This window comes from Rhinatrema bivittatum, chromosome 16 (assembly GCF_901001135.1).
Source record: "Rhinatrema bivittatum chromosome 16, aRhiBiv1.1, whole genome shotgun sequence".
In the NCBI taxonomy this organism is placed as follows: Eukaryota; Metazoa; Chordata; class Amphibia; order Gymnophiona; family Rhinatrematidae; genus Rhinatrema; species Rhinatrema bivittatum.
The window spans coordinates 32,080,664-32,105,700 of record NC_042630.1 but is presented as its reverse complement, the minus strand read 5'-3'; the positions used below and the strand labels follow the sequence as shown (position 1 = coordinate 32,105,700).

The 25,037-nt window shown below is 52.6% G+C and overlaps 1 protein-coding gene across 12 annotated transcripts in view; it reads right to left on the bottom strand.

The window, feature by feature from the left end:
- Positions 1-1,411: 1,411 nt before the first annotated feature.
- Positions 1,412-25,037, bottom strand: part of ITGA10 (integrin subunit alpha 10) — a 75,584-nt gene continuing 51,958 nt past the window's right edge. For 11 of the 12 annotated variants that reach the window (XM_029580223.1, XM_029580222.1, XM_029580215.1 and 8 more), the window contains 24 exons: positions 24,454-24,602; positions 22,454-22,604; positions 19,884-20,049; positions 19,376-19,449; positions 18,932-19,076; positions 16,581-16,729; positions 15,630-15,773; positions 14,564-14,767; positions 14,107-14,237; positions 13,154-13,320; positions 12,613-12,755; positions 12,305-12,415; positions 12,035-12,120; positions 11,501-11,642; positions 11,318-11,410; positions 10,817-10,893; positions 8,763-8,852; positions 7,768-7,852; positions 6,457-6,570; positions 5,154-5,252; positions 4,873-4,986; positions 4,158-4,253; positions 2,643-2,756; positions 1,412-2,350 (listed from right to left, as the gene is read on the bottom strand). In XM_029580223.1, the coding sequence (XP_029436083.1) occupies positions 2,285-2,350; positions 2,643-2,756; positions 4,158-4,253; positions 4,873-4,986; positions 5,154-5,252; positions 6,457-6,570; positions 7,768-7,852; positions 8,763-8,852; positions 10,817-10,893; positions 11,318-11,410; positions 11,501-11,642; positions 12,035-12,120; positions 12,305-12,415; positions 12,613-12,755; positions 13,154-13,320; positions 14,107-14,237; positions 14,564-14,767; positions 15,630-15,773; positions 16,581-16,729; positions 18,932-19,076; positions 19,376-19,449; positions 19,884-20,049; positions 22,454-22,604; positions 24,454-24,602 (2,910 nt within the window). In that variant the 3' untranslated portion in view covers positions 1,412-2,284. Of the gene's footprint in view, positions 2,351-2,642; positions 2,757-4,157; positions 4,254-4,872; positions 4,987-5,153; positions 5,253-6,456; positions 6,571-7,767; positions 7,853-8,762; positions 8,853-10,816; positions 10,894-11,317; positions 11,411-11,500; positions 11,643-12,034; positions 12,121-12,304; positions 12,416-12,612; positions 12,756-13,153; positions 13,321-14,106; positions 14,238-14,563; positions 14,768-15,629; positions 15,774-16,580; positions 16,730-18,931; positions 19,077-19,375; positions 19,450-19,883; positions 20,050-22,453; positions 22,605-24,453; positions 24,603-25,037 lie in introns of those variants that run through there. The other variant, XR_003852989.1, reaches the window with a different exon arrangement.

The window sequence follows — 25,037 nt, the reverse complement described above, 5'->3', positions numbered from 1 at the left end:
TGCTGCGTCCAAGACTACTATTGCCCGCTGGTTGAAAGAGGCAATCAGTTCTGCGTATCTGTTGCAGGGTCGGTCTTCACCAGTGGGTCCCAAGGCACATTCCATGTGTTCCCAGGCTATGTCCTGGGCGGAATGCCACCATATCCCCAGAGGAGATTTATAGGGCAGCGACGTGGAAATCATTACACACATTCGCCTGACATTATCGCCTGGATGTTCAGGCTCCAGGCAGCGGGAATTTTGGTACAGGGTGATCAGAGCGGGACTCTCTGGATCCCATCCCATGTGAGGTAGCTCTGGTACATCCCAGGAGTCTGGACTGATCCGGGTACGTACAGGGAAAAGAAAATTAGGTCTTACCTTTGATAATTTTCGTTCCTGTAGTACCACGGATCAGGCCAGAGTCCTGCCCATTTGTTCTGCTATGACAAGGGAGAGTCTGTAATGATTGGTTTTTTCTTTCATTCTCAGCTTCTTCCTGTCTATCCTGTTATCGATGGCTCGGGTTCTGTTCCTATTTGGGGGATTGTTGAGCTGGTTCTTGTTAGGTTACTGTATATAGTTAGTTTGGTGTTTGATTGGGGCTTCATTCTGCTTTGACATTAGGTAATACTGCCCGTGTGTAGGTGGCACCAGCCTAGATAAGGCGGAGTTTTGTTTGTAAACTTCTGTCTCCATCTGCTCGGGGGGGGGCAAAACCCAGGAGTCTGGACTGAGCCATGGTACTACAGAAACAAAAACTATCAAAGGTAAGACCTAATTTTCTTTTACACTATGGCAAGCAAGGTTTAATGGCCCTGCCCAAACTAAAAATGTGTCTATGCATCTCACAATGTACTAAGGCCTGTGTTAGGGTGGACAGTAGGGTCCTAGTGCATTTTGATGACATGAGCCTGTAACTTTGCTGCGTGTTACCCAACCACTTGGCTGTGTGTTTCTTGTACAGAGGTGGGGGTTGAAAGATTTTTAAGGTTTACAACTGGTCTCCCATTCAACCCTGAATGGTGGTAGGATGCTTTTTATAGGAGCTAGACAGCAATTGTGCAACCTTTACCTCCTCTTCCCCCCCCCCCCCCCCCTCTAAACTTGTCTCTACTTCTTGGCTTGATCCCACAATAAATAAATAAATGTAAGTGTCCAGGTGAGGGAAGGGGGGGTTAGTGTCAGTCCTGGCTTGAATAATTAAGGTATGTCATTTTTTTTCCTCCTTTCCCCAGTTCAGTCTAACTTTAAATCTAATCTGAGGCAGTTTTGTAATTGCACAATGAGGACCCCCCCCCCCCCCCCACCCCCACCCCAGTTCAGTGCCCTGGCCAGTGCTAACTGTGTGGAGGAGGCAGATTCTCCCCAGCACTCAAATGTAACTGCATGCATGCCCAGCCCATCATGAAACAGCTGCAGCTGACATGGGTCAGAGTTTAATCTTTATTGGTGGGTACCCTAACCCACCAGCTTGTTCAGTCTGGGGATTGGGCTTCATTTCTACAGCCCATAATCTGCTGGTGCCGACACAACCTGAAGGAGCTGTCACAGCGGTGGGAGAAAGTCGGGCCATGATGTTCGTGGCTCTCCTGCTGCAGGAGAAAGTCTGCTCTGCCGTCGGAGAGGAGTCCTGGTCTGGTCCCGTTTATTGTACAAGGGTGAATTACTGTGACCAGTAGACAGCAGCTGGGCACTGCTGGAGCACCTGTAGTCATCTGCCGGCTGCAGCAGGTAGCTTAGCTGCTGGCACCAGTCTTAGAGAAAGGGCTGCCGCTCACCAGCAGCATGTGCCTGAGCAGTCAGAGCCGTGTGGTTTCTGGAACAGGCACCAGTGCAGATGCTGCTGGTGGCTGGGCCTTGTTTTTATTGTGTGGTAAAACAGACGAATCTCTCCTTAGGCCTGGTTTCCAGTAGGCAATTCCTAAGCTGACCCCCCCCCCCCAAAAAATATTTTCTTTTCCTAAAGCCAAGGTAACAATCCTCCTGAGAAGCTAGTGTGACGGGCTAGGTCAGTCGGTTGTAAATTGCCTCAGTCCGAGCCTTACAAGTGGGGTGGGTGGGGGGATGGTCTGTCAGTCTTGTCAGGGGTCGGTGCCACTTGTCTCAGGCCATGAAAGATTGGTTTTAGTAACAGGTCTGAGAGCAAAGGCTGCCATGCTGCTCTCCAAGGCTGTCACTGGCAACTTGGGCCTCTGGTCCCATAACCACCTTGCATCCTGAATTTTGGCTCATGTGGCTATGATGAACTTTAAGGCATTTTTGTTCTGTGGGGTTTTTTTTGGTTGAAATGAGATGGGTGGCGTCACTCTTCGTTCTTCTCTGCTTCCTCCTTCCCCTCCTCTTGGATCTTGCGGGTGAAAAAGCCAAGCTGATAAAGAGAGGCAGATGGTCAGAAGCATAACACGAGTTCTGTAAGCAGACCCAGGTTCCAATCCCACCACTGCCTCTTGACATGAACACAAACCCCTCTGCTCCCAAATCAATGGCTTTAGGATTTAACTCTACCTGATGTGACTTTTCATTCCAGGGAACAATCTTCAGGCTTAATAGTTTAGTGTGTTCTCCTCTTCCACCCCCCCAAAAAAAACCTGTACCATTCCTAGTGTGTGTGTATTTGTGAAAAAATAAATACAATTTCTATCTAGGTTTGGTCCTCTTACCTTCCAGAGAATAAATATAATAAGGGCCAGTAACAGAAGTCCCCCGATGATGCTACCAATGAGAATCCACAGGGACAGGGGGATCACCTTGGACTGAATGACCTCCAGCACTGTCTGGGGGAGGAAAGAAGAGTTGGTTATGTGAGGGAAGGGTGGGTGTTGAGAACAGGAAAAAGGCCCCTAATCACGCACAGGCCCATACAGTAAAGTGAGCGGGCGAGCGCACAGGCCACGCTCCTGTGCGCATGATTCACTAAAACAAATTGTTCAAAGGAGGGCCCGCGGTAAAAAGAGGCGCTAGGCAAAATTGAGTGTCCGGTTTTCAAGCTGCGGGCCAATTTTTACATTTTTTTTTTTAATTGAAAATCAGTTTTTACTGCTTTTCTGTGCACTTTCCTGGTGCCGGCAGAAATTAACGCCTTGGCTGCACATTTTACTTTCTGTATCGCGTGGGAATAACTAATAGGGCCATCAACAAGCATTTTCATGTTGCGGGCGCTATTACTTTCGGGAGGGTTGGACGCGCGTTTTCGGCCCCCTTACTGAATAAGGGGTAACGCTAGTGCGTCGAAAACACGCGTCCAACTGCGGGTGGAGCGCACTGTACTGTATCGGCCTGTCAGTGACTTGAAGGTGAGCTTGGCCCTTCATCCCTACCGCCTCGGGACATTGGCTCACATGTCTGTAAATCCATTTTGTAGATGGGTGCAAGACGTAAAATGACTTCAACATGCACCTGTACGGATGAGGTGTGACTATTGGCGGTGTGTGGTTAGCCTGGTCTGTAGCGGTTAGACCTAGGCATTATTTGTTCCCTTGCTTTCTATTCCGCTGATCCAATCGCAGCGGATTAGTCACCGTACACAGTAAAGTATAACAAAGCCTTATGCAATAAAAAAAAACCTAAACATGCCCCAACAACTACAAAGCAGCATTGCTACACATCGTTCAGGGGAGCACATGCTCTGTCCCTGTGGCTCCTGGAGCAGCCCTGGGCGCTCCCCTTGGAAGCATGTGTATAAACCGCACACGCCAAGTGCTATTTTAAACGTGCCAGGCCACTCTTCCCTATGCCCGTGCCCAGCCAGGGCAGCATAATTAACGGTCGGTACAGCCTGCTCTCTCTTTCCAGGCTTCTCGTGTGTTTTTCTTCTTCTTTTTGATTCCTTATCCCATCATCGCTCGTGGCAGAGACACGAACAGCCCTCAGCCTGCGCTGTGGCACAATTTCCCACTACAATGCCCAGCACAGCTGGTGGCAGGCAGGCAGCGAGGCTGTAATGCTGCCTCAGCCATGTGCTGCTTTAAACTCTCTTTTTTTTTTTTTTTTTTTTAATATGTATTTTTGTTTCTAGAGTTGAAGCAATGAATCACCCGCTGCCGCGGAGTGTCACACTGCAACTACCTCAGCCTTGGTAACGGGCCGGCTTCTTCTGCCACTCTCTCTCTCCTGGCTTAGCTTTCTGTACCAGCAGCAGGCGTCATCCCAGCCTCTGATTGCCCCTTCCCGCCTACCTCTCTCCGCCGCACAGCCTCTTCCAGGAACAGGACACTGCTGTCTCGCGCGTCCAGCACCAACTCGCTCACCACTTTCACGGACTTGAATTTTGCCTGAGGTGCAGGAGGGAGATGAGGGCTCCTTTCAGTAGGTGGGGTCACAAGAGAATTCCCGCTTTTTCCTCCCATGCAGCCTGTTTCATTGCCCTGTTTCTAAGCTGTTGGTGCAGGGGCTAACCTGCCTTAGCTGGGCCCTGGATGCAGATATCCACTAGAGAGATATGAGCCACAGGCATCAGACTCCTGTTACTAACTTGCTCAACTGTTGTAGAGATGGTCAAACCCTCCTACCACACTATCCGAAGACTTAGCTGTTTAATATCAATCAGGGCCACTATCTGTTACTACAGCTTGCCCGCTATGGGTCAGACAGAGTTAAAGTGGCTAAATGGATTTAGCAGCTGCAGCCGCAGCCAAGATGGCAGATCAGCTACCCCACCTCGATCATTATGTTAAATGCAGTGGTGGTTCAGAGGAAGAGCCCCAGGCTCTATTCAGGCCTTGCAGAAAATGGAAGCGCAGCGGCCTGAGGTTCAAATTCTGCCGCCAGTTCCTGTGCCCTTCACTGGCTCGCGTAGCCACTTAGATTATAAGCCCTCTGACCTCCCTGCACTACCTGAATATAAGCTGCCGCTGAACCAGGGGGTTGCTAAAATCTTTAAAAGCCCCTCACCTGCGTGAAGAAGTCGTCGTGAGCGAAGCGGAGGATCGCCAGTGTGATCTCTGCATCCCGCCCCAGGGGCTGCAGCTGGCAGGTCACGGTCTCGCACCAGCTGTTGCTGCAGTTCTGGGGGGGGGGGAGAGGATGCACTTAGATCAGTCAAAGCTTTTACACCGATGCACTAAAAATGTCCGTCCCTGAATCCTCTCGGCATCTAAGGTGTGCTTCCCTACTGTGGGAATACTTCCCCCCCCATCTATATCGTAGGTGGGGGGGTCTCTTGCTGTCCTTACCAGTTTATCTGCCTGCAGGAGCTCTTCTGGGTGAATGGGGATTACCCCGTGCTCGCTTCGCCTCCCTGCCTCGGTCGTGTTCTGTAGGATGCAGGTTGCCTTTTGAGATGACAAAACGGCGCAGAGTGAAGTGAGCATGCTTTGTGCAGAATATAACATGCCCTGCGATGACCAAGGATTTAGGGGTTGTGAGAGGCGGTAGCCAACTCCTAACAGAGGGCTTCCCAAATGTGTCCTAGGGATCCCACAGCCAGTTGGGCTTTCAGGATACCTACAATGGGCTATGAATGAGAGCAAGCTGCGTACAGTGGAGACTCAGTATATGCAAATATAGCTCTTGCATATCCAACCCCAGCACAGATTTAGGAAGCCCTGACCGAGGGCTGTTTTCCCCATTCTGTGCCAATGTGTATTGAATAAGGCCCTCTGCCTCTCAGAGATTATGTAGCATCGACTGCCTCTTGCAGCATTAAGAACCCAGGGCTGGTACTGTAGGGTGCCATGTTCCTGCTTGTGTGCTTGACCCATCTGCTGGCAGAAGCTCCACTGTCTACCCCAGCCTGAAGCAGGAGTGGAGGAGGTTCTCCAGCAGCCCCTGCCCCCCCCCGTACTCCTTCCCTAGTGCTGGGGCAGACCAGCACCATTGATTTTTTTTAAATGGAGAAGGGGGGTTGGTGGGGGTTTGATGTGATGGAAATGCTGTCCAAGCGTCTTCCCTGCTACCCTCGTGCTCTGCTGTAGAGTCCCTTGAGAAACAAGGGACAAAGTGAGCTTTTATAAAACGTGTTGTGCTTTTTATGGTTTAAAATAGTATATTTCTTTATCCAGTTACCCTGCCTTGAGACACTTCAAAGGTCAATCGAACGGGATAATTAGCGGGGCCAGGTTTCTGAAAAATCAGAACACGCACGATGACAAGCTCGCTGCAGTCACCTAGCCCAGGCTGTGCTATTCCTGGTTTTGATCACAGTGCATGCAGGGAGATGTAGTTCCCGGGATTTTCTGCTATTGAATGGCATGGACTGCCACGGTTGCCTCAATTCCCTAAGTAAAAACAGGATTACATCTCCGTGCCTGCACTAGGGTTAAAACCAGGACTCGCCCAGCCTTTTCTGAGCTACCTCGTTTAAAAAAAATAAATTCGGGTGACTTTTCCAGGGGATTTGATTACTATCTCCTCCTCCCCCTCCCCCCTTGAGATGTTGCTTCTGGGTTCTGTAGCAAGGAAGAACTACACTTCCCAGCATGCCCTGGGGTCACAAGCCTGTGCTGGCACTGATTGAGTTACTGGGCATGTACTTACGTTGTCCGCAATGACCCGTGTGACGGATAAGAATGTTTTTCGGCCGTAGGCTGCTGCTGGGAGATGAATGATGGCTGTCAGGTTCGTGAGCAGATAGCAGCCCAAATACTGGATCTGCCCAAAGAAAATTTAGAAGCAATAAGGCACAAACATCAACTACTCCATTGTTTAACTACTTGTAACTATCGTTAGCCATTATTAACCTGTCCTTTCTCTTCCCTCTTCGCCCAGTTCTAACCACCCTTGTTACATGTAACTGCTTTTTTCCGCACCATAGTTCTAGTTTAAGTTTATTATGCACCCCCGTTTTATGTGAACCAGCATGATGTGACTGTTGTCTCGAATGCCGGTATATAAAAACATACATAAATAAATAAACAAATAAATAAATAAACAAACAAACCTATGCTATTGACATAATTTTAAGAGACAGTAGTCTTAGAGGAAAAGTCATATTACTACACGATGAGGGCTTCTCTGTTATTAGGTATGCTTAAGGATTTTTGTTACAGCTGTGAAGGGTAGAAAGCCCGTACCACTGCTGCCGGTGTATATCTATTAAGTAATAATCAGTTATGTTCTTAAAGAATCCCCCTCCCCATGCAACTGAAGCCCCTCGCGGGGGTCGGTGGTGGCTGCTAACTCGGGCCAAGCCAGAAGCTGCGCAAGAAGATTGGTTGTGCTCTTAAGGTTAGCCAGAAGCTCCTGGTCAGCAGCAAACAGCTGACTCTGTCCTGGTTTTGCAGCCCTAGGGTTGGCCAACTGGCTCCAGATTTTCAGGACAGGGTTGATCCAGTCCTGACTTTATCCCATTGCCTGCAGGGACTTGTAGTTCTGATTTCCCCAGGGCAAAGCTGCAAGTTCCTGCATGCTATGGCCTTAAACCAGCACTAGATTAACCTGTCCTGAAAATCTGGAGCCGGCTGGCAACCCTCTGCGCATGCACACCCCCATTCCCACCCCCACCCCCATGGTGGTGTAGTCCCATGTCTCGTGGAGAAGTTGGAACTAGCCATGCAGTGCTGCTGAAGCCTGTTCCTACTGACCTGAAGCTCACTGGAGATGCGAGTGTGCACTACTGCATCGTGAAAAGGAACGAGGCAGGCACGGAGGGTAGCAAGTGATGGAGGGGTTGCAGCATAGCATAGAAGTAGCTGAGCCGCAAAGGCTACAGGTCAAGGCCTTTTGTAACTATGGACAAGTCCGTGGTGTAGGCCTGTCACCTTCCCAGTGGTAAAGAGCATGAGCAATTCTAGTGGGGCACCTCAACCTGCTTGGGTGAGTGGGAGGCGCGATGAATAAAACTGTTACCCTGAAGGTGGTTCTGAATTCAGGCCCGGAGCCGTGGTACACCTTGCGAGACGGTCGCACTTCGTAGCGGTTCAGACTCGATTCGCTGTGGGGGAAAGACACGGGTTGGACGTGGTTCAGTGATGCATTCTTGGGAGAGGGGGGACCTGGCGGGCGGGCGGGGATATGGCTGAGTGAGGATTGAGAGACGGAAAACTGCTGGAACAAAGGAGCCGGCCCTCAGGGCTTCTGAGGCCCTCGCTACCAGACGACCCGGGTCACCCCTGCAGCTTGAGTCTGCCCGATGCCTCTGGGCCACCTGTAGGTCCTGCTTTGCTTTGGACTTGGAAAACAATGACTGCAAAGGGGGACAAAACCCAGGACAGGATCAACCTGGGGTCATTTCCCCCCTGTTCCTGCCCCTCCCCACCAAATGCCTCCTCTTTAAAATCACAAATTTTAAATCTGTCCTGGACGCAGAGGCAGGTGCCCATCCAGAAAGCCTGTGTCATCCCTGATTGAAGCCTCCCCCTCACTCCAGGGCTGCTGGTACCGGTCAGAGGGGAGACTGAATGATTTCAGTGTGCGCACACGTGCGGTCGTAGTTCTGACACCTTAGGCCCGTGGTTTGTTACACCATACGTGGCACGCTCTCTCCTCCTGCCACCCAGGCATTGCACACAGCTTCATGTCTTTCCTTCTAACTCCCCCCCCCTCACCCTTTCCATGACTCCCCCTCCCCCCACGCTTGCTAAAACTGTGCTCATGGATGCAGGTGTTACCTGTTGCTAGGGGCAGAGGAAAACCATCTTAAATACCGCGAGCCTATCCAGCTCGTCCCTTCGCTGGGTCCCAGCACCAGGTCCGGTGTGGGGCTCTAGCAGAGCCGCAGCCTCCGGGCGCTGCTCGGTCGCTCGGCCAAAACAAAATAAAAATAATATTTGGGGAGTCGGCCAGCCCGAGGTCAGCGGGGCTGCTGCTTTCTGGGCACGGGTTCGGTTTTTTCCCTTCCTCACCTGGATATGAAAAGGTCTGGGGCGTAGCGAACGTAGGCCAAGAGCTGGGCCGTGTTGTCACCAAGCGTCTCGCTCCTCTCCGTGCTGTCGCTGTGAAGGGGCAGAAGTAAAAGGCCTCGGTCACAAAATGGTAAAAAAAGAACCAAAAAAATCCCGGCTGAGAGGAGAAGAGACGTGGGAAAGAAGCTCACTGTTTCCATGAAAACATTTGTGCATATTAAGTTCCTGGTCCCACAGAAAGCACCCCACTGTTCCTAATTGATAATAATCTATTTGTCCTCATCTGCAAACTTTCCAAGTCCCCTACGGGGTCCCTGGGAGAGTCTCCCGCGTGCAGAAAGAACATCTGATCTGTGACCAGGGTCGCCTACCAGCTCCATGTCGGGGCACAAGGCTGAATGGCACCTGGTTCTGCCCCCCCGCCCATAAGAGGAGATTTGCCGAGTCTGGCACAGGCCTTGCACTATGGAGCACTAGTGTTACAGAAACTTTATTTTTTTTAAGTGACCCTGAATGCGGGGTTTTTTTCCAGCCTTTCGGCCTGTTATTCCTGCTTTTCCCAGTTCCATTCCAGATTCTTGTTTTTCTACAACATGATTTTATTTAGCTAAACTGGGGGGGGGCAGGGAGTAGCCTAGTGGTTAGAGCAATGGGCTGAGAACCTGGGAACTCAGGATCCACATCCCACGTGCCCCACCAGGCTGCTGCTTTGGGTACCCATTTCACTTGTAAGCTCTTTGGGGCAGGGGTTTATGTACCTGAAAGAGTGTTATAAACTGTCTTGAGCTGAAATGGAAAACATGGTTCTAGAAATACAAATTGTAATGTAAATTATACCCTGCTGCAAAACAAAAAAACTTTCCTTTCTAGCCAGGTCAGTAGTCACCTTGTAAGACTCACACACTCAAACTGAAACGAACAGGGCTGGGTGAAGTTGCCATTTTCAGGTTAATACTACAGCCTCGGTTCTGCAGCATCCCTGGTCCATGACAATGGCTGAAAATCTCACACACCTCTAGGTAGTGGGGCTGGCCTGGGGGATATTTTGATCTTTCTTGCAATCTGTCTTGGATAAGGATGGATGCATGCAGTTTTTTCATTTTCATTTTGTTAATTTGTTTTTCAGGGTTTGGGGGGTTGTTTTTTTTTCATTTTCAAGAAAAAAAGAAAATACAAAACTTTTTGGGGCGGATTTTAAAAGCCCTGCGCGTGTAAATCCTTCCGGATTTACACGCGTAGGGCCCTTGCGCGCCGGCGCGCCTATTTTGCATAGGCCGCCGGCGCGTGTAAAGCCCCGGGACGTGCGTAAGTCCCGGGGCTTTTGAAAAGGGGTGGGAGGGGGCGTGTCCGGGGGCATTCCTGAAACGATGCGGCATTTTGGGGGCGGGCCCGGGGGGCGTGGTGCCGGCCCGGGGGCGTGGTCGAGGCCTGCGGACCAGCCCCCGGGACCAGAACACGAGCGGGCCTGCCAGCCGGCGCGCGCAAAGGTGGTGGGGGGGTTTAGATAGGGCCGGGGGGGGTGGGAAGGTGGGGGGAGGGCGAAGGAAAGTTCCCTCCGAGGCCGCTCCGAAATCGGAGCGGCCTCAGAGGGAACAGGCAGCGCCGCTGGGCTCGGCGTGCGCAGGTTGCACAAATGTGCACCCCCTTGCGCACGCCGACCCCGGATTTTATAAGATATGCACGGCTACGTGCGTATCTTTATAAAATCCAGCGTACTTTTGTTCGCGCCTGGTGCGCGAACAAAAGTACGCAATCGCGTACTTTTTTAAGATCTACCCCTTTGTGTTTTTCCTTCATTTTTGGTTCATTTGAAGCAAATTGAAAATGGGCTCATTTTGTCCTGATGTTCCCATTTGTTTCAAATGAATACACATCCCTAATACCAGATTCTTCAGGCACATCAAATTTTCTGGCCCAGTAGAAGTTCAATATTTTATTTATGAATATTTTATATTCTGCCTTTTCCCAAAGTGGGTTTCAAGGTGAATTAAACTAAATTTAAATGAACAAAAGCATTAGCACTCACAGGTGGAGCCGGCAGGCCACTCTCTTACCTACTTGTTGTTAGCTTTATCTGCAGGCGGTTCAACAGTGTGGAACAGCTGAACTCAAAGTCCAGGAGGAGAGCAACCTGTGGAGAGAGGAGGAGCCATGAGGGCCTGGGGGGGGGAGAGGGAGGTCGCTGCACTGCTGGAGCTGGATTGCAGGCTACGTTCTGGGCCCATTGTGATATGGCTTCTGCCCCAAAAGGCTCCGGAGGGTCCATCTCTTAGGATGAGGGGGATCATCTGGTCTCCATGCCTCTGCAATCTATGGCTTCTCTGCTGAATGCCACCATCTTGCCACAAAGGGCATCTCCACCCTGACCTGGACTGGACTTATTTTACCCGGGAAGTCAACTGGCTTTTAGATGGAAATCCTTGGATTTGAACTGGGGCTTTAGTGTTGAAAGGCCCTGTATCCTTGCGTCATAATCCGCCGATCATGAGAACTAAAAAAGGCTGACGAGGGTCTTGGCCATGCCTGAAAGCCCAGCAGACCTGGGATCCCCTCACCTTTGCCGAGGCACGGAAGACTGGATAGCTGATGCCGCAGACCCTGCTGTTAACCGACACTGCTGTGCACTCAACTTTCGGGTGCGATTCTCCCTGTGAAACGGGAGACTAAACGTTATTTGAGGGAAAGACACTTGTGGTGGTGAAGGAAATCCACAAGCAGTAACGGGAGCACCAACACACCTTGACTGAAAGGCTGGCAAAGTGCAGATTTTTGGAAAACCAAACTCTCAAGCTGGTGTTGTAGGCGTTCTCCTTCCTGTTCTCCAGCAGGATGTCCACGGTGAGCTTCTTCCAGCCTTGCCGGATAATGTAGGGATTCTGCCTGCAAGTGCAGATTGGTCAGTGCCAGTCTCCTGCCTGGTGCCCACCAACGGGCGGACAGGCCCTGCTTGGCCAACAGCTACCTGCAGCCGCAGGCGAGTGGGGTTGAAAGGTTAAACAACATCCGCCAGGTCGCAACACTGCCAGGGCACAGGAATTATGTCCCATCTGCTGGGAGCAGACCCACCCAACAGCCTCTCTTTCAACTCCCATCTCCTTTATGGGCGAACAAATGCGAAAACGCTATCACTGTTTGTGAAAGGGGGGAAAATATTAAAGCTTTCTTTGACTTTGCTCGACGCTGTCCGCTCCTTCTACCTAACCTGCACTAAGGTGAGGGCGTCTTGCCCTCTCTCGTACTGAAGCTGTCCTCCCGGCCATTCCCCCCCTTACCTCGTGCCGGCGATAGCCATGCGAGCCTGCAGCACCAAATCTGTGATGCACACGTTGTCACTGCCGCAGTCTTTAAAGAAAGGCACCTGAAGCCAACAAGGACACTGGATTAGTGTTACCACAGCCTCGGGGGAAACAGATGCAAGGAAAAAGAACACAAGGGGTCCAGCAGTGCTGCAATGCTTTCCCACCACACGTTTGGTGGGAAAAAAAAAAAAGGCAAATCGCCACCGCCACAGACCGGTTTGCGGGTTATCGGGATCGGCTCACCATTCTTCTGACCATGGTGGAGCATCGCTCATCCAGCACTGGGCCAGAGTCCGATTCAGCAAGGGCAAAGCGCACCGTGATCCCAACCGGCCTCAGGTAATCGGAGGTGTCCTGCAGGGAAAAAGAACAGCCTGGCCTTAGAAAGTTGCTCCACGGTACCAGGGCGGCGACGGGAGCAGGCGCCATAAGCGGGCAGGATCGCTGAAAGGGGGCTCGCGCCCCACAACATCCTGCGGTCGCTCTCGTGCGGGGGTTCCAAGGAGAGCCGTCGCCGCCGCCCCCGCCACGGACGGCGAAGCGGTACTCACCGTGACGTGGAAGGCCAGCGCGTGGCAGGTCGTGTCCCCCACGTGCACGCGCGACTGCTTCTGCAGCAGCTTTTGCGAGTTCTCGTCAAACATCGCCCGGGCGCTGAGTTTCCTGTCGTCCAGAGACACGTTGTACCGTACGTCTGAGCCCGGAGGTAAAAAAAAAAAAGGGGGCAAACGGAGAAGAGTCAAAACAGCTGTAGATCCCAGGCTCCTCCTGTCTGCTGATACAGCCGTCCTGGGTTTCCCAAAACTGTACTCCACAGCAGTGGTTCTCAGCCCGGTCCGCGGGGCACACCTAGCCAGTCAGGTTTTCAGGACATGCACAAATGAATATCCATGAGATAGATTTGTGTACAGCGGAGACAGTGCATGCAGATCTACCTCGTGCATATTCCTTGTGGATATCCTGAATCCCTGACGGGCTAGGTGTGTGTCCTGAGGACGGAGCTGAGAGCGCCTGGTCTGATGGGAGGCAGGCCCTGTGCTCCTCCTGGCTAACGCGAAGCCACGCCGCGCTCTTTTGACAGGTGCTGCTTACCAAACCGAGTGTCCCATTTGCCTGGGGACCTGGATGTCACCCCGAAGCAGATTGTAGTGGACATGCAGACCGAGTCCTTCCCCTGCCGCTGGCAGTTCTTTTGGATCACGCTGATGGAAGAGGGGTTAACGGCAATGGACGCGTTCACTTGCACGATGCTGCGAGACCTACAACACCAGGAAAGAAACGGTGCACAGAAGCTGTTCAAACAGCGGGGCCCTTTCTAATTATTATAAGAGTCCGGGCTGGGAAGCCGAGCCCTCCCATGTGACTCATCGACTCCATGCTACCTAGGGCAGCCAGCCTAGGCCTGCTTTTTGTTAGGGGAAAGCCAGAGCTATGCAGAGGGCTGTCCCAGCTCTCACTGAGCCATCTGGTCACAGCTTGCGATGCTCAGCTCTGCTTTTCTCCAGAGCCCCTGGAAATAAGTGCAGAATATATTTTTCTGGCGGCCTTGATTGCTGCCTTCCATCCTCTGGTTTTTACACTCTGTTTACAGCAATGTTTAAGCTATGGTGCCTCTGCCGCCGAGGAGAACCCAGGGACTGAAATGCAGGCGGTTTCTCTGGCCCAAAGTTGCCAGATGGCGTGGCACTCATTATTGTGCTGAGAAAGGCTCATCTGGGGGCAGTTACTGTATCCACACGCTATATTTTGGGGGTTTTGCAAAACCCTCTCATTTGCAAACCCTCTCTCTTTCTATGACATGCTATCAGCTTTCTGCCAGCCCTCTTTTGTCAAATAACCACAGCCCAAAGACCCTTCTCATAAATCAGATACAAAAGCATTGTTCGGCATGGAGGTCTACAAAAAAACCCCATGTGCCCCAGAGGTGGCTGCAAAGTAGAAGAGATATTCCCAGGGCTGGACTATTAACTCCCTGCCCGCCAGGCTGCAGCCACTTCTTGTTGCCTCCCGGGGCAGACCAGGCTGTGATGGCGCCTGGCGCTGACCTCAGCACGATGGCAGCTCCATGGGCACCGATGGCCAGGTCCACCAGCTCATCCCCATCCAGGTCCATCTGCCCAGTCACGCTGCGTCCGAAGTAGCGCAGGCCCTGGGAGAAGGCTGAGGATTCCACTCTCTGAAAGAAAGCGTAAGAAATACACCCAGGGTTTTACTGAATCTGCCATAACCGGAGTTGGTAACCTCTGCTCTCCCTTAATGTGTGACCACTTGTTCCCTCCTCCTCCTGCCCACAGAGGTAACTCAGCAGGCCCTGATGGTTTCCTCACTTCTGTGCCTGTGACTAAAAGATTTTACGAGACCAGAGGCAGTAGCGCTGTGACCTGGCTAGTGATGGGCGGGAGTGGAGAATCTCTGCTCCCATCTCAGAAACACTTAAGGAGCTCTGATGCTCAGTCGGTGTGAGGGTAATCAGTCACTTGGGGGCGGTGTACTAAAACCCACCTGCTTGTAGTTTGGCAGGACGGTGACCCGGTGTCCATGGTAGACATACACCGCTCCTCGGTGCTCATCCTCCAGGGGGGCCCCCACCACTACATCATTAAACCCATCGTGGTTGAGGTCAGGGACTGCAGCCAGCGAGTACCCAAAACGGGAGTCCTGAGGTTTCCTGTCAGCGCGAAGGGTTCCATTGTACGTCAGGATCATCTGTGGAGAAAAATGTCATCAACCCCATAAGATGCAAGGAATGAGGGCACGCACAGCAGTGGGAGGGAGACTCCCAGGGGGAGGGATCTCTGTCCTTTCAAAGTTGAATTTAGACCACGCTAAGTAAAAACCCCTCTGTCCTGGAGTCTGGACGAAGAGATGGCAAGTAGTCCAGTGTCTAGAGAGAGAGGCTGGGCCAGTCCTGGCTCTCTGACATCCCACCTCCTGAGGCACCTTGGCACCTGTAGTGGTGATAGCAAATGAAAGAGTCAAACTGCACTGGGTTGGAAGTGCAGGACTGGCTCAGAGGGTGTCCAGGTTCTAAGGAGGGTCCATTGGCATCTCTTAGGGCAGTGGTATCTATTCACTTTCAGTCCTTGAGAGCCACAGATGTGCCAGGAAATCCCTAACAAATATACAGCACATGAGACAGACTTAGCATACAGCTAAGGCAATGTGAATGCAAATCTATCAAGGATATTCTGGAAACCCAACCCATCCGCGGTCCTTGAGGACTGGAAGTGAGTACCCCTGTCTTAGAGGCATCGACTGGTTTCATGCCACCCGGACAGGCGCAGCCAGTCCAGGCTTTGCCCTATTGCTTCTTCATGGATAGGCAAGTCCAAGCATACGCTCAGTCAGGTGGCCACATAGGCAAATGCCTTGGGGCACCAAATAGCCAGGCCAAAGGTGAGAGCAACTGTAGCAAGGAGAAACCTGCTTCAGCAAATCCACTTCAAAGGGGCACGGCCATGGCACTCTGGGAGGGACTTCACCCACTATCTGATCGCCAGAGTCTCCAGTTCTGGCTGGGGGAGGTGCCCAAATCCTAAATCCAGCCCCGGTGCACGGTGCCAATTACCTGACCGAGTCTGTAAACGTAGACCCGTCCCGTTTCTCGATGCTGAGCCCCGAGGTACATGGGAGCGGCAACCAACAGCACATCCGTGACCCCATCGCTGTTAACATCCACGGGGCAGACCTCGCTCCCAAAGTAAGATCCAATCTGGGAAGGAAACAGGTCGTGATGTAACCCGGTCAGCGCTCCTGCAGTGGTCAGGGCCGGCGCAATTGGTATTTGCCTCCCAGGGCGAACCTTTGGTCATGTAACCTCCGTCCCCGACTTCCCTAGCAGTGGCAGCTCCAGCACCGCGCTCCCTTCTTTGGCAGTGCTGCCTCTGGCCCGGCACCCATCTGTGAGGGGATTTTGTTCCCTCTTCCCACCCTGCCCCCAAACTTCGGTGCTCAGGTGTCACACCGCACATAAAGCATGTATACAGCACGGACAGCTGAAGAGCAGATCGTCAAAGCCTCGTGCAGACCTCACACTCCTGCACATAAAGCATGTATACAGCACGGACAGCTGAAGAGCAGATCGTCAAAGCCTCGTGCAGACCTCACACTCCTGCACATAAAGCATGTATACAGCACGGACAGCTGAAGAGCAGATCGTCAAAGCCTCGTGCAGACCTCACACTCCTGCACATAAAGCATGTATACAGCACGGACAGCTGAAGAGCAGATCATCAAAGCCTGGTGCAGGCCTCACACTCCTGCACATAAAGCACGACTACTGCACGGACAGCCGACAAATGGATTCAGGGAATGAAGATAAATTAAAACAAAAAACAGTTTGGGCCATTCCAAAACTATAGAAAGGAAAAGATGAGGAGATGAGTGAACGCGATGGACTTTCTCCCCCGTAAGAAATGACAGAGCCAGGGTCTAGGCAGAGTTAGTCCAAGGCAGGGTCCAACTGCAGCCTTGCCTGGGCGGGTGGGCCCTATCTGGGCAGCTGCAGCTCGGGCTTTACCTGCTCTCCAGTCAGAGCCTGAGAAATCGTCACGCTGCCGTTCCGGCTCATGGTGAACACGATCACTTTGCCTTTGTGCTTGAACCTGGGGGCGCCGGCGACGTACAGACACTTCCCACTCTTCAGCTTGACCGAGGATACCGTATACCCTGCAGGACAGGCGAGGGGGGGAAGCCAGAGGCAGTAAAGTTATCCCTTAGGGCAGCCTCCGCTTTCTTGCACCCTCTGTATAGCACTACATGAGCAGGACGTCGGCAGCCAATCGGATCACGGGATTGACTCAATGTACGCCCGCTTAGGAAGAGCTGCCACACACACACAGGCGCTGCAAATGATGTCTCTTATGGGACAAGAGGTGCCATCCCACTCCAGCTGGGCGAGAGGCCTGCGTTTCTGCCTGCCTGCACCAGAGCCGGACATCACCTCTTATGCCATAAGAGGCATCGAATTTCGTGCTGGTAAGGGATTTCTAAATGCTCTTTCTCCAAAGCCAGGCAAAGGTCGGAGGGAGGGGAGCGGGGGGGAGACAGAGTACGCTGCAAGGCTCCTGCGTGCAAGAGCAGGACTGAATGCAGAGTAAGCGACATGCTGGGTCAGGCAGACCAACCATCAGTCAGGTGACAGGTTCCAGTTCTCTATAAAATTCTCCTCGCCCAGACTAAGACCTTCTTAACAGGTCGATACAGTACAGTGCGCTCCGGCGCACTGTTAACCCACGATTGGACGTGCGTTTTCGACACGCTAGCGTTACCCCTTATTCAGTAAGGGGTTGAAAACGCGCATCCAATCCCCCCGAACCTAATAGCGCCCGCAACATGCAAATGCATGTTGATGGCCCTATTAGGTATTCCCGGGCAATTCAGAAAGCAAAATGTGCAGCCAAGCCACACATTTTACTTTCAGAAATTAGCGCCTACCCAAAGGTAGGCGTTAATTTCTCCAGGCACCAGGAAAGTGCACAGAAAAGCAGTAAAAACTGCTTTTCTGTGCACCTCAGACTTAATATCATGGCGATTTTAAGTCGGAGGTCCCGAAAGTTACAAAAAGTAAAAAAAAAAAATTTTGAAGTCGGCCCGCGACTCGCAGGTTGAAAACCGGACGCTCAATTTTGCCGGCGTCTGGTTTCCGAACCCGTGGCTGTCAGCGGGCTCGAGAACAGACGCCAGCAAAATTGAGCGTCGGCTGTCAAACCTGCTGACAGCTGCCGTTCCTGTCCAAAAAGAGGCGCTAGGGACGCGCTAGTGTCCCTAGCGCCTCTTTTACCGCCGGCCCTAATTTGAGTATTGAATCGTGCGCACAGGAGAGTGGCCTGTGCGCACGCCGGGAGAGCGGGCATTCGCCCGCTCTCCCACGACTTTTACTGTATCAGCCCGTAAAACAGCAATCTGGGACTGAATGGAGACAACAGTTAATGAATCTAGTTTGAGCCTATGTTGTGAGCAACAAAGATACAGCAGTAGCCTAAATGTTTTATTTTAACACAGTGGCATGTAACAGTGCGGAAACTTCTCTTGTCTGTTGGCCAGAAACATCACGTTTTCCATGGTCTCCCTCCTAAAATAAATCTCTCTTCCTCTGCTACACCTCAGTGGAATAATGAGGCATTCCTCTCCCTTGTATCTCCCTCCCTCCCTCTATTCCTCCATCCTTTGTTCCATCTCAGTCCAACCCTTCCTCTCTCTACCCCCATCCCTCCACCCTTGCCTGTCACTCCACCCCCTGGCTCTCGGAGGTTGGCATGGATGGAAGCGGAGTTGAAGTCCTCGGTCAGGTGATGCCTAAGCAAACAGTGGTGAGCTTGAAATAGACATGGCCACCCTGGGGATAATGAGCGGTGCTGCTCTGTGGCAGGAGCAGAAGGACTCGCCATCTCTGTAGAGCAAGGGAGGACCTTGCTGAGACAACCGCAGCCCCCTGCATGCCACGTGCCACTCCGATGGACAGCTGCGAGACCGGCTCCGTGTCTGAGTCTGTCCTAGTCACTACCTCTACTTTTCTTTGAGAAACCCAGAACTACAAGTCCATAGATGCACTGGGGGTAAAGCCAGGACCAGCTCCCCCTTCCCAATGACCTGGAGCCATTTGGTAGTGCTACATGAAAGTCACCTGTGCCCTGGGAATAATCAACTGTGCTGATTGGTTAGAGGGCTCATGTGATCATTATGATGTCAGAAAGAAGCAACATGGCACCTGTGAAGTCATCAAATCCTAGCCAATGGCATGGCAGCTTTCAGAATGCAGGCTGCAGCTGTTCTGTCACTGTTCATGACCTGCATGCTTAAAATTAACGTCGCAAAAGCAAAAAACAAAAGAGCTGAAAGGCATGGGGAGAGGCGCGGCATTTTCATTACCAAGGTAGGCTGCGTGGTTCTTCAGCTCCACGGGGAATTCCTTCTGGAAGGCTTCCCTGGGGGGGATGATCCGTGCGTGCCGGCTCTCCTTCAGAACCGCCCCGTCCCAGTCGTAAGCTCCCACGATGCCAAAGAGAATCCCATCCTGAAAGAAGTAAAAGCGGGGCCGAGACGGGGACAAGAATATCAGTTCAGCAGTGCTGGGGCAGATCTGATCTACAAGGAAACACTTGTACACCAGATTTAAAAAATAAAAAAAATTGCATTCGCATGCCTTTATGCTGATAATTGCCACTGCCTGAAACAAAACAGAAGACCTTTCAGGTGCACGTTTTCTTTCATCAGGCTACTGCAGAGCGGCAGCGGATCACCAAGCTCGGGCTGCGTTCCGACTTTGAAACTTTGACTCCTGGAGTGGTTTCCCTGTCCTACCGACCTGCTCACCTCTAGGATATGGGCAGAGAATCCTATCTGGGACATCTCGAGTTCGAAGGAGCTCTCGTTGTAGCCGTGAGTCCCTGCAGAGGAAAATGGAGCCAGTACCTTAGCAGATAAAGAAAGACAGACATGTCCCATGAGCCTCACCCTGACTAAGAAGATCTCGAAAAGTGAAATGATCTTGGGGCAATATTAACCAGGTTGGCTTTCCCTCTCCGTTACCCTGCAGTCCAGGCGACAGAAACCTGCTGCCGCGCCAGCCGCCCCCAAAGTTGGCTGCATGTCAGGCAATGTTAAACCAGAAGCGGTACTGGGCTCCTCCCACCAGCAGGGCAAAATTTAAAAAACAAACTAAGCGGGTCACAAGGAAGTCTAGTAACGCGCCCAAGCTCACAGCAGCAGGGATTTGAACTCGGGACTCCATCCTAGTACACTAAACCTCCAGGCCACATCCTCTCCCGCCACAGGGACATCTATAAAAGTTTACTCCACCCCCCCCCCCCCCCCCCCGTACCTTCCAGGCTAAAAATCCGATCCCCCAAGGCATCAACAATGTCGTTCAGGGCGGCCTCGTCGGTGACGTTGAAGAAATACTTCTCATCGGGGTCGCTCGCGATGTATTTGATCTCGTTGATGAAGGAGTCGGGGTCCTGCTGCCGGCGGATGTAGTGACCCAAGACCTGTTTTGGGGGGGGAAGGCAGAGAGCCTGGTGAGTGCGGGTTCTGTGCCGGGAGCCGAAACATGAAAAAGAAGGCTGCACCCAGGGATAATCCCAAAACACGATCTGGGCGACAGGCCTGCCACCAGCCGCGGCGTGAAGGCCCGGGCTTGGGTTAAGGTTGCTCGCAGAGAGTTCTCGGTCCCACGAGACGTATCGATCAGGAAATGGGACAGAATGTTTGCTGCCACTAACTGGATCCTGGCCACAGATGGGAGCTGTGCAAGTATCAGATTGCGGACTGAGGTTAGATTTTAGCCACAACAGAGCCCAGTGTCAATGTTACTTCTCCGGCAGAAAGCATCCAGAGATCCTTAATGTCGCTAGATGAGTTTCAGTGCCTCAAATACCATGCTGGGGCACTGTGTGAGTACTGGACCAGAGGGAGGACTGTCCCCTAACACCATGCTGGGGCACTGTGTGAGTACTGGACCAGAGGGAGGACTGTCCCCTAACACCATGCTGGGACACTGGGTCAGTACTGGATCAGAGGGAAGAGTGTCCCTAACACCATGCTGGGACACTGGGTCAGTACTGGATCAGAGGGAGGACTGTCCCCTAACACCATGCTGGGACACTGGGTCAGTACTGGATCAGAGGGGAGAGTGTCCCTAACACCATGCTGGGACACTGGGTCAGTACTGGATCAGAGGGAGGAGTGTCCCTAACACCATGCTGGGACACTGGGTCAGTACTGGATCAGAGGGAGGAGTGTCCCCTAACACCATGCTGGTACACTGGGTCAGTACTGGATCAGAGGGAGAGTGTCCCTAACACCATGCTGGGACACTAGGTCAGTACTGGATCAGAGGGAGGAGTGTCCCTAACACCATGCTGGGACACTGGGTCAGTACTGGATCAGAGAGGAGAGTGTCCCTAACACTATGCTGGGACACTGGGTCAGTACTGGATCAGAGGGGAGAGTGTCCCTAACACCATGCTGGGACACTGGGTCAGTACTGGATCAGAGGGAGGAGTGTCCCTAACACCATGCTGGGACACTGGGTCAGTACTGGATCAGAGAGGAGAGTGTCCCTAACACTATGCTGGGACACTGGGTCAGTACTGGATCAGAGGGAGGAGTGTCCCCTAACACCATGCTGGGACACTGGGTCAGTGCTGGATCAGAGGGAGGTCTGTCCCCTAACACCATGCTGGGACACTGGGTCAGTGCTGGATCAGAGGGAGGAGTGTCCCCTAACACCATGCTGGGACACTGGGTCAGTACTGGATCAGAGGGAGGAGTGTCCTCTAACACCATGCTGGGACACTGGGTCAGTACTGGATCAGAGGGAGGAGTGTCCCCCTAACACCATGCTGGGACACTGGGTCAGTACTGGATCAGAGGGAGGAGTGTCCCTAACACCATGCTGGGACACTGGGTCAGTACTGGATCAGAGGGAGGAGTGTCCCCCTAACACCATGCTGGGACACTGGGTCAGTACTGGATCAGAGGGGAGAGTGTCCCTAACACCATGCTGGGACACTAGGTCAGTACTGGATCAGAGGGAGGAGTGTCCCTAACACCATGCTGGGACACTGGGTCAGTACTGGATCAGAGAGGAGAGTGTCCCTAACACTATGCTGGGACACTGGGTCAGTACTGGATCAGAGGGGAGAGTGTCCCTAACACCATGCTGGGACACTGGGTCAGTACTGGATCAGAGGGAGGAGTGTCCCTAACACCATGCTGGGACACTGGGTCAGTACTGGATCAGAGAGGAGAGTGTCCCTAACACTATGCTGGGACACTGGGTCAGTACTGGATCAGAGGGAGGAGTGTCCCCTAACACCATGCTGGGACACTGGGTCAGTGCTGGATCAGAGGGAGGTCTGTCCCCTAACACCATGCTGGGACACTGGGTCAGTGCTGGATCAGAGGGGAGAGTGTCCCCTAACACCATGCTGGGACACTGGGTCAGTACTGGATCAGAGGGAGGAGCGTCCCCTAACACCATGCTGGGACACTGGATCAGTACTGGATCAGAGGGAGGAGCGTCCCCTAACACCAGGCTGGGACACTGGGTCAGTGCTGGATCAGAGGGAGGAGCGTCCCCTAACACCATGCTGGGACACTGGGTCAGTACTGGATCAGAGGAGAGAGTGTCCCCTAACACCATGCTGGGACACTAGGTCAGTACTGGATCAGAGGAGAGAGTGTCCCCTAACACCATGCTGGGACACTGGGTCAGTAGTGGATCAGAGGGGAGAGTGTCCCCTAACGCCATGCTGGGACACTGGGTCAGTACTGGATCAGAGGGAGGAGTGTCCCTAACACCAGGCTGGGACACTGGGTCAGTACTGGCTCAGAGGGGAGCACTACCCCCCCCCCCCCCCTCCGTAACTGGAAGTGGCAGATACTCACCGCGATGGCATAGCGCGTGATGTGTCGCTTCTCACACTCCGCCAGCGCCAAGGGCAGCTCCTCCCCATCGTGGGACTCCCCGTCCGTCACCACCAGCATCAGCCGGGTAGCGCCATCCCTCCCTCCTCGCTCAGAGCTGAAGGCCTCTGTACTGAAAAGGTGAGGTAAAGGGAAGGATGCGGTTAGATCCTCCCAGGCAGCCTGGAAAGGACGCTTACCTCAGCGCTGCCCTGGCCGTCTCCCGTGCCCTGGGACAGCAGCCCTCTCAGGAATGGCTCGCCCCCGTTCTCTCTCCGTGCAGCAGGGCACGAGGAGGTGCTACAACCTCCGCCGAGAAAAGAACGCCCTTGCCCTAGAGGCCAGCCAAGCCGACCTTCCAAATGTCTCCCTCTCTCTCGAGATTCGGTGAGAGGTTAAGGGAGACGCCTTAAATCCTCGCCGGGTCAAGGAATTTCTGGAAAGCTGGATTGCCCACATGCAAGGATTCTTTACATCACGCTAACCTGCAGGGTGAAAGCTTTCTAAACCTTGTCCGAAGAGGCAATTTAAAAACACCCTTCCTTCCATGTATGTTTCAAGCTTGCGCCATAGGGAGCACGGACTCAGCCGCGTAGCGGAACGGCACGGCAGAGCCAACGGTTCGCGGCCCGGGCAGACTGCTGGACTGTGCCTTTGAAGACGGAAAAAGGTCCTGCTCTCCCCGTGGTCCGTGCACTACTAGAACGGAAGCACTGGGGACACGTTCCGTGGCAGAGGATTCCTCTCGATGCCCGAGGCTCAGGGAGGGGGACAGGGTGGGGGAGCTCGGCAGGTAGCACAAGGGCCACGTAACTCGGGCCCCTGAACTGGAAGTTCATCTCCCTTCCATTGCAGAGCAGTGTGGGGGGTGCCGTGGGCAGCCGGCAGTCACGACAGAATGCCGGGTCGTGGACATCCAGTACTTTTTTTTTTTTTTTTTATTAAACCGCAGAGCCTGTGCAAACCATCTTCTCTCAAAAAAAAAAAAAAAAAAAAACAAAACCTGAGAAATTTCTATTTCATCGTAGATGAAAGGGCCTACAATGACGGAATAAAAAACTAAAGACCCAATTTTGTTTGTAAAATTTTACAAACAAAATTGGAAAATTTAGAAAAGTCAAATAGAAAAAGAAATCTCCGTTTTATTAATTTTCCAATGCTACCACATATATCACCAAAAGAAATGCTTAAGAGATATTTACTTGAGGTTCTTAAGGTTCCAGAAAATGCAATACCTCCTCTGGCTAAGACATATTACATTCCAGTGTATAAAAGGGTAGTACAACAGGAAGGTCAGGAGGGAGTCCCGGTTTCACCTGCCCCCTTTCCCCCATCACTGCCGCAAGGGACTTGTAGTTCCTGGTTTTCTGCCTGCAAAACTGCAGAGGATAAGGCGGGGGCTGAAAACGTAGCAGGGGAGGCTCGGGCAATGGAGTAGGATTTCGAAAGGGGTCAAGACACCCAACTTCGGGAGTTAGGCGGCCAGACCCGAGTTTCTGAAAATCCATCTCTTTCTTTCTTTATTCCTCTAGCCGGCTGTGTTGTTGCTGAAAACCTGGGCATTAGAGGACTGGTTAGGGAGGCGAGGAGGGGGCTATTTAGCTTAGCTGGCCTCGGAATTCCAAGTTATACAGCGCTCCAGGGACAGCTGGCTAGTTGTAGCCGACTAAACTTAGCCTAGCTGCTGGGTCACAGCTGGAAGCGCTCTCAAGATTAGCCAGCTGTAGTACCGTAACCGGATAAATCATTTCCCAGTGGAGTTTCAAACAGGTCGTTCAGAGTGTATAAGGGACTGAGAGCGTACACCGGACACATTCAGACTCAGTGAAATGACGCCTTCTTGGCGAGGCCACAGGTAACCAGCAGGGAGTTTCTTTAAGGAAAGGAGGGAGAAAGGAAGAGAAAACGGTAAACCAGAGCTCCAGCACATGGCTTTGCGCGCTCCTGCTGAAAACCGGTGCAGCTCCAGGGGACTCACGCACCACGCCGTCCGGATCGCGTAGGCCGTCCTGGTCTCCCGGCCCTCCTGCCGGCTGATGTTCCTGGCCGCCTTCAGCACTTCCTCGGAGGTCTGGTAGTCTTTGAGCGACCATTCGTGGACAGCAAGCTCAGCATACTGCAGCACCCCCACCTGCAGAAGGCACGGGGGGGGGGGGGGGGGGGGGGGGCAGTGAGACATCAGGACCTGGGGTTCTACTCTCCCCAGAAAAAGCAGTGCCAAAATGATCAGACAAATGTGTACAGTGTCCCAAGGGAAAGAAAGGCAGATTGCATACCTAATTAGCAGGCCGATACAGTACAGTGCGCTCCGGCAGAGCGCACTGTTAACCCGCGATTGGATGCGCTAGCTTTACCCCTTATTCAGTAAGGGGTAATAGCGCATCGAAAACGCGCGTCCAACCCCCCCGAACCTAATAGCGCCCACAACATGCAAATGCATGTTGATGGCCCTATTAGGTATTCCTGCGCGATTCAGAAAGCAAAACGTGCAGCCAAGCCGCACATTTTACTTTCAGAAATTAATTTCTCCGGGCACCGGGAAAGTGCACATGGCGATATTAAGTCA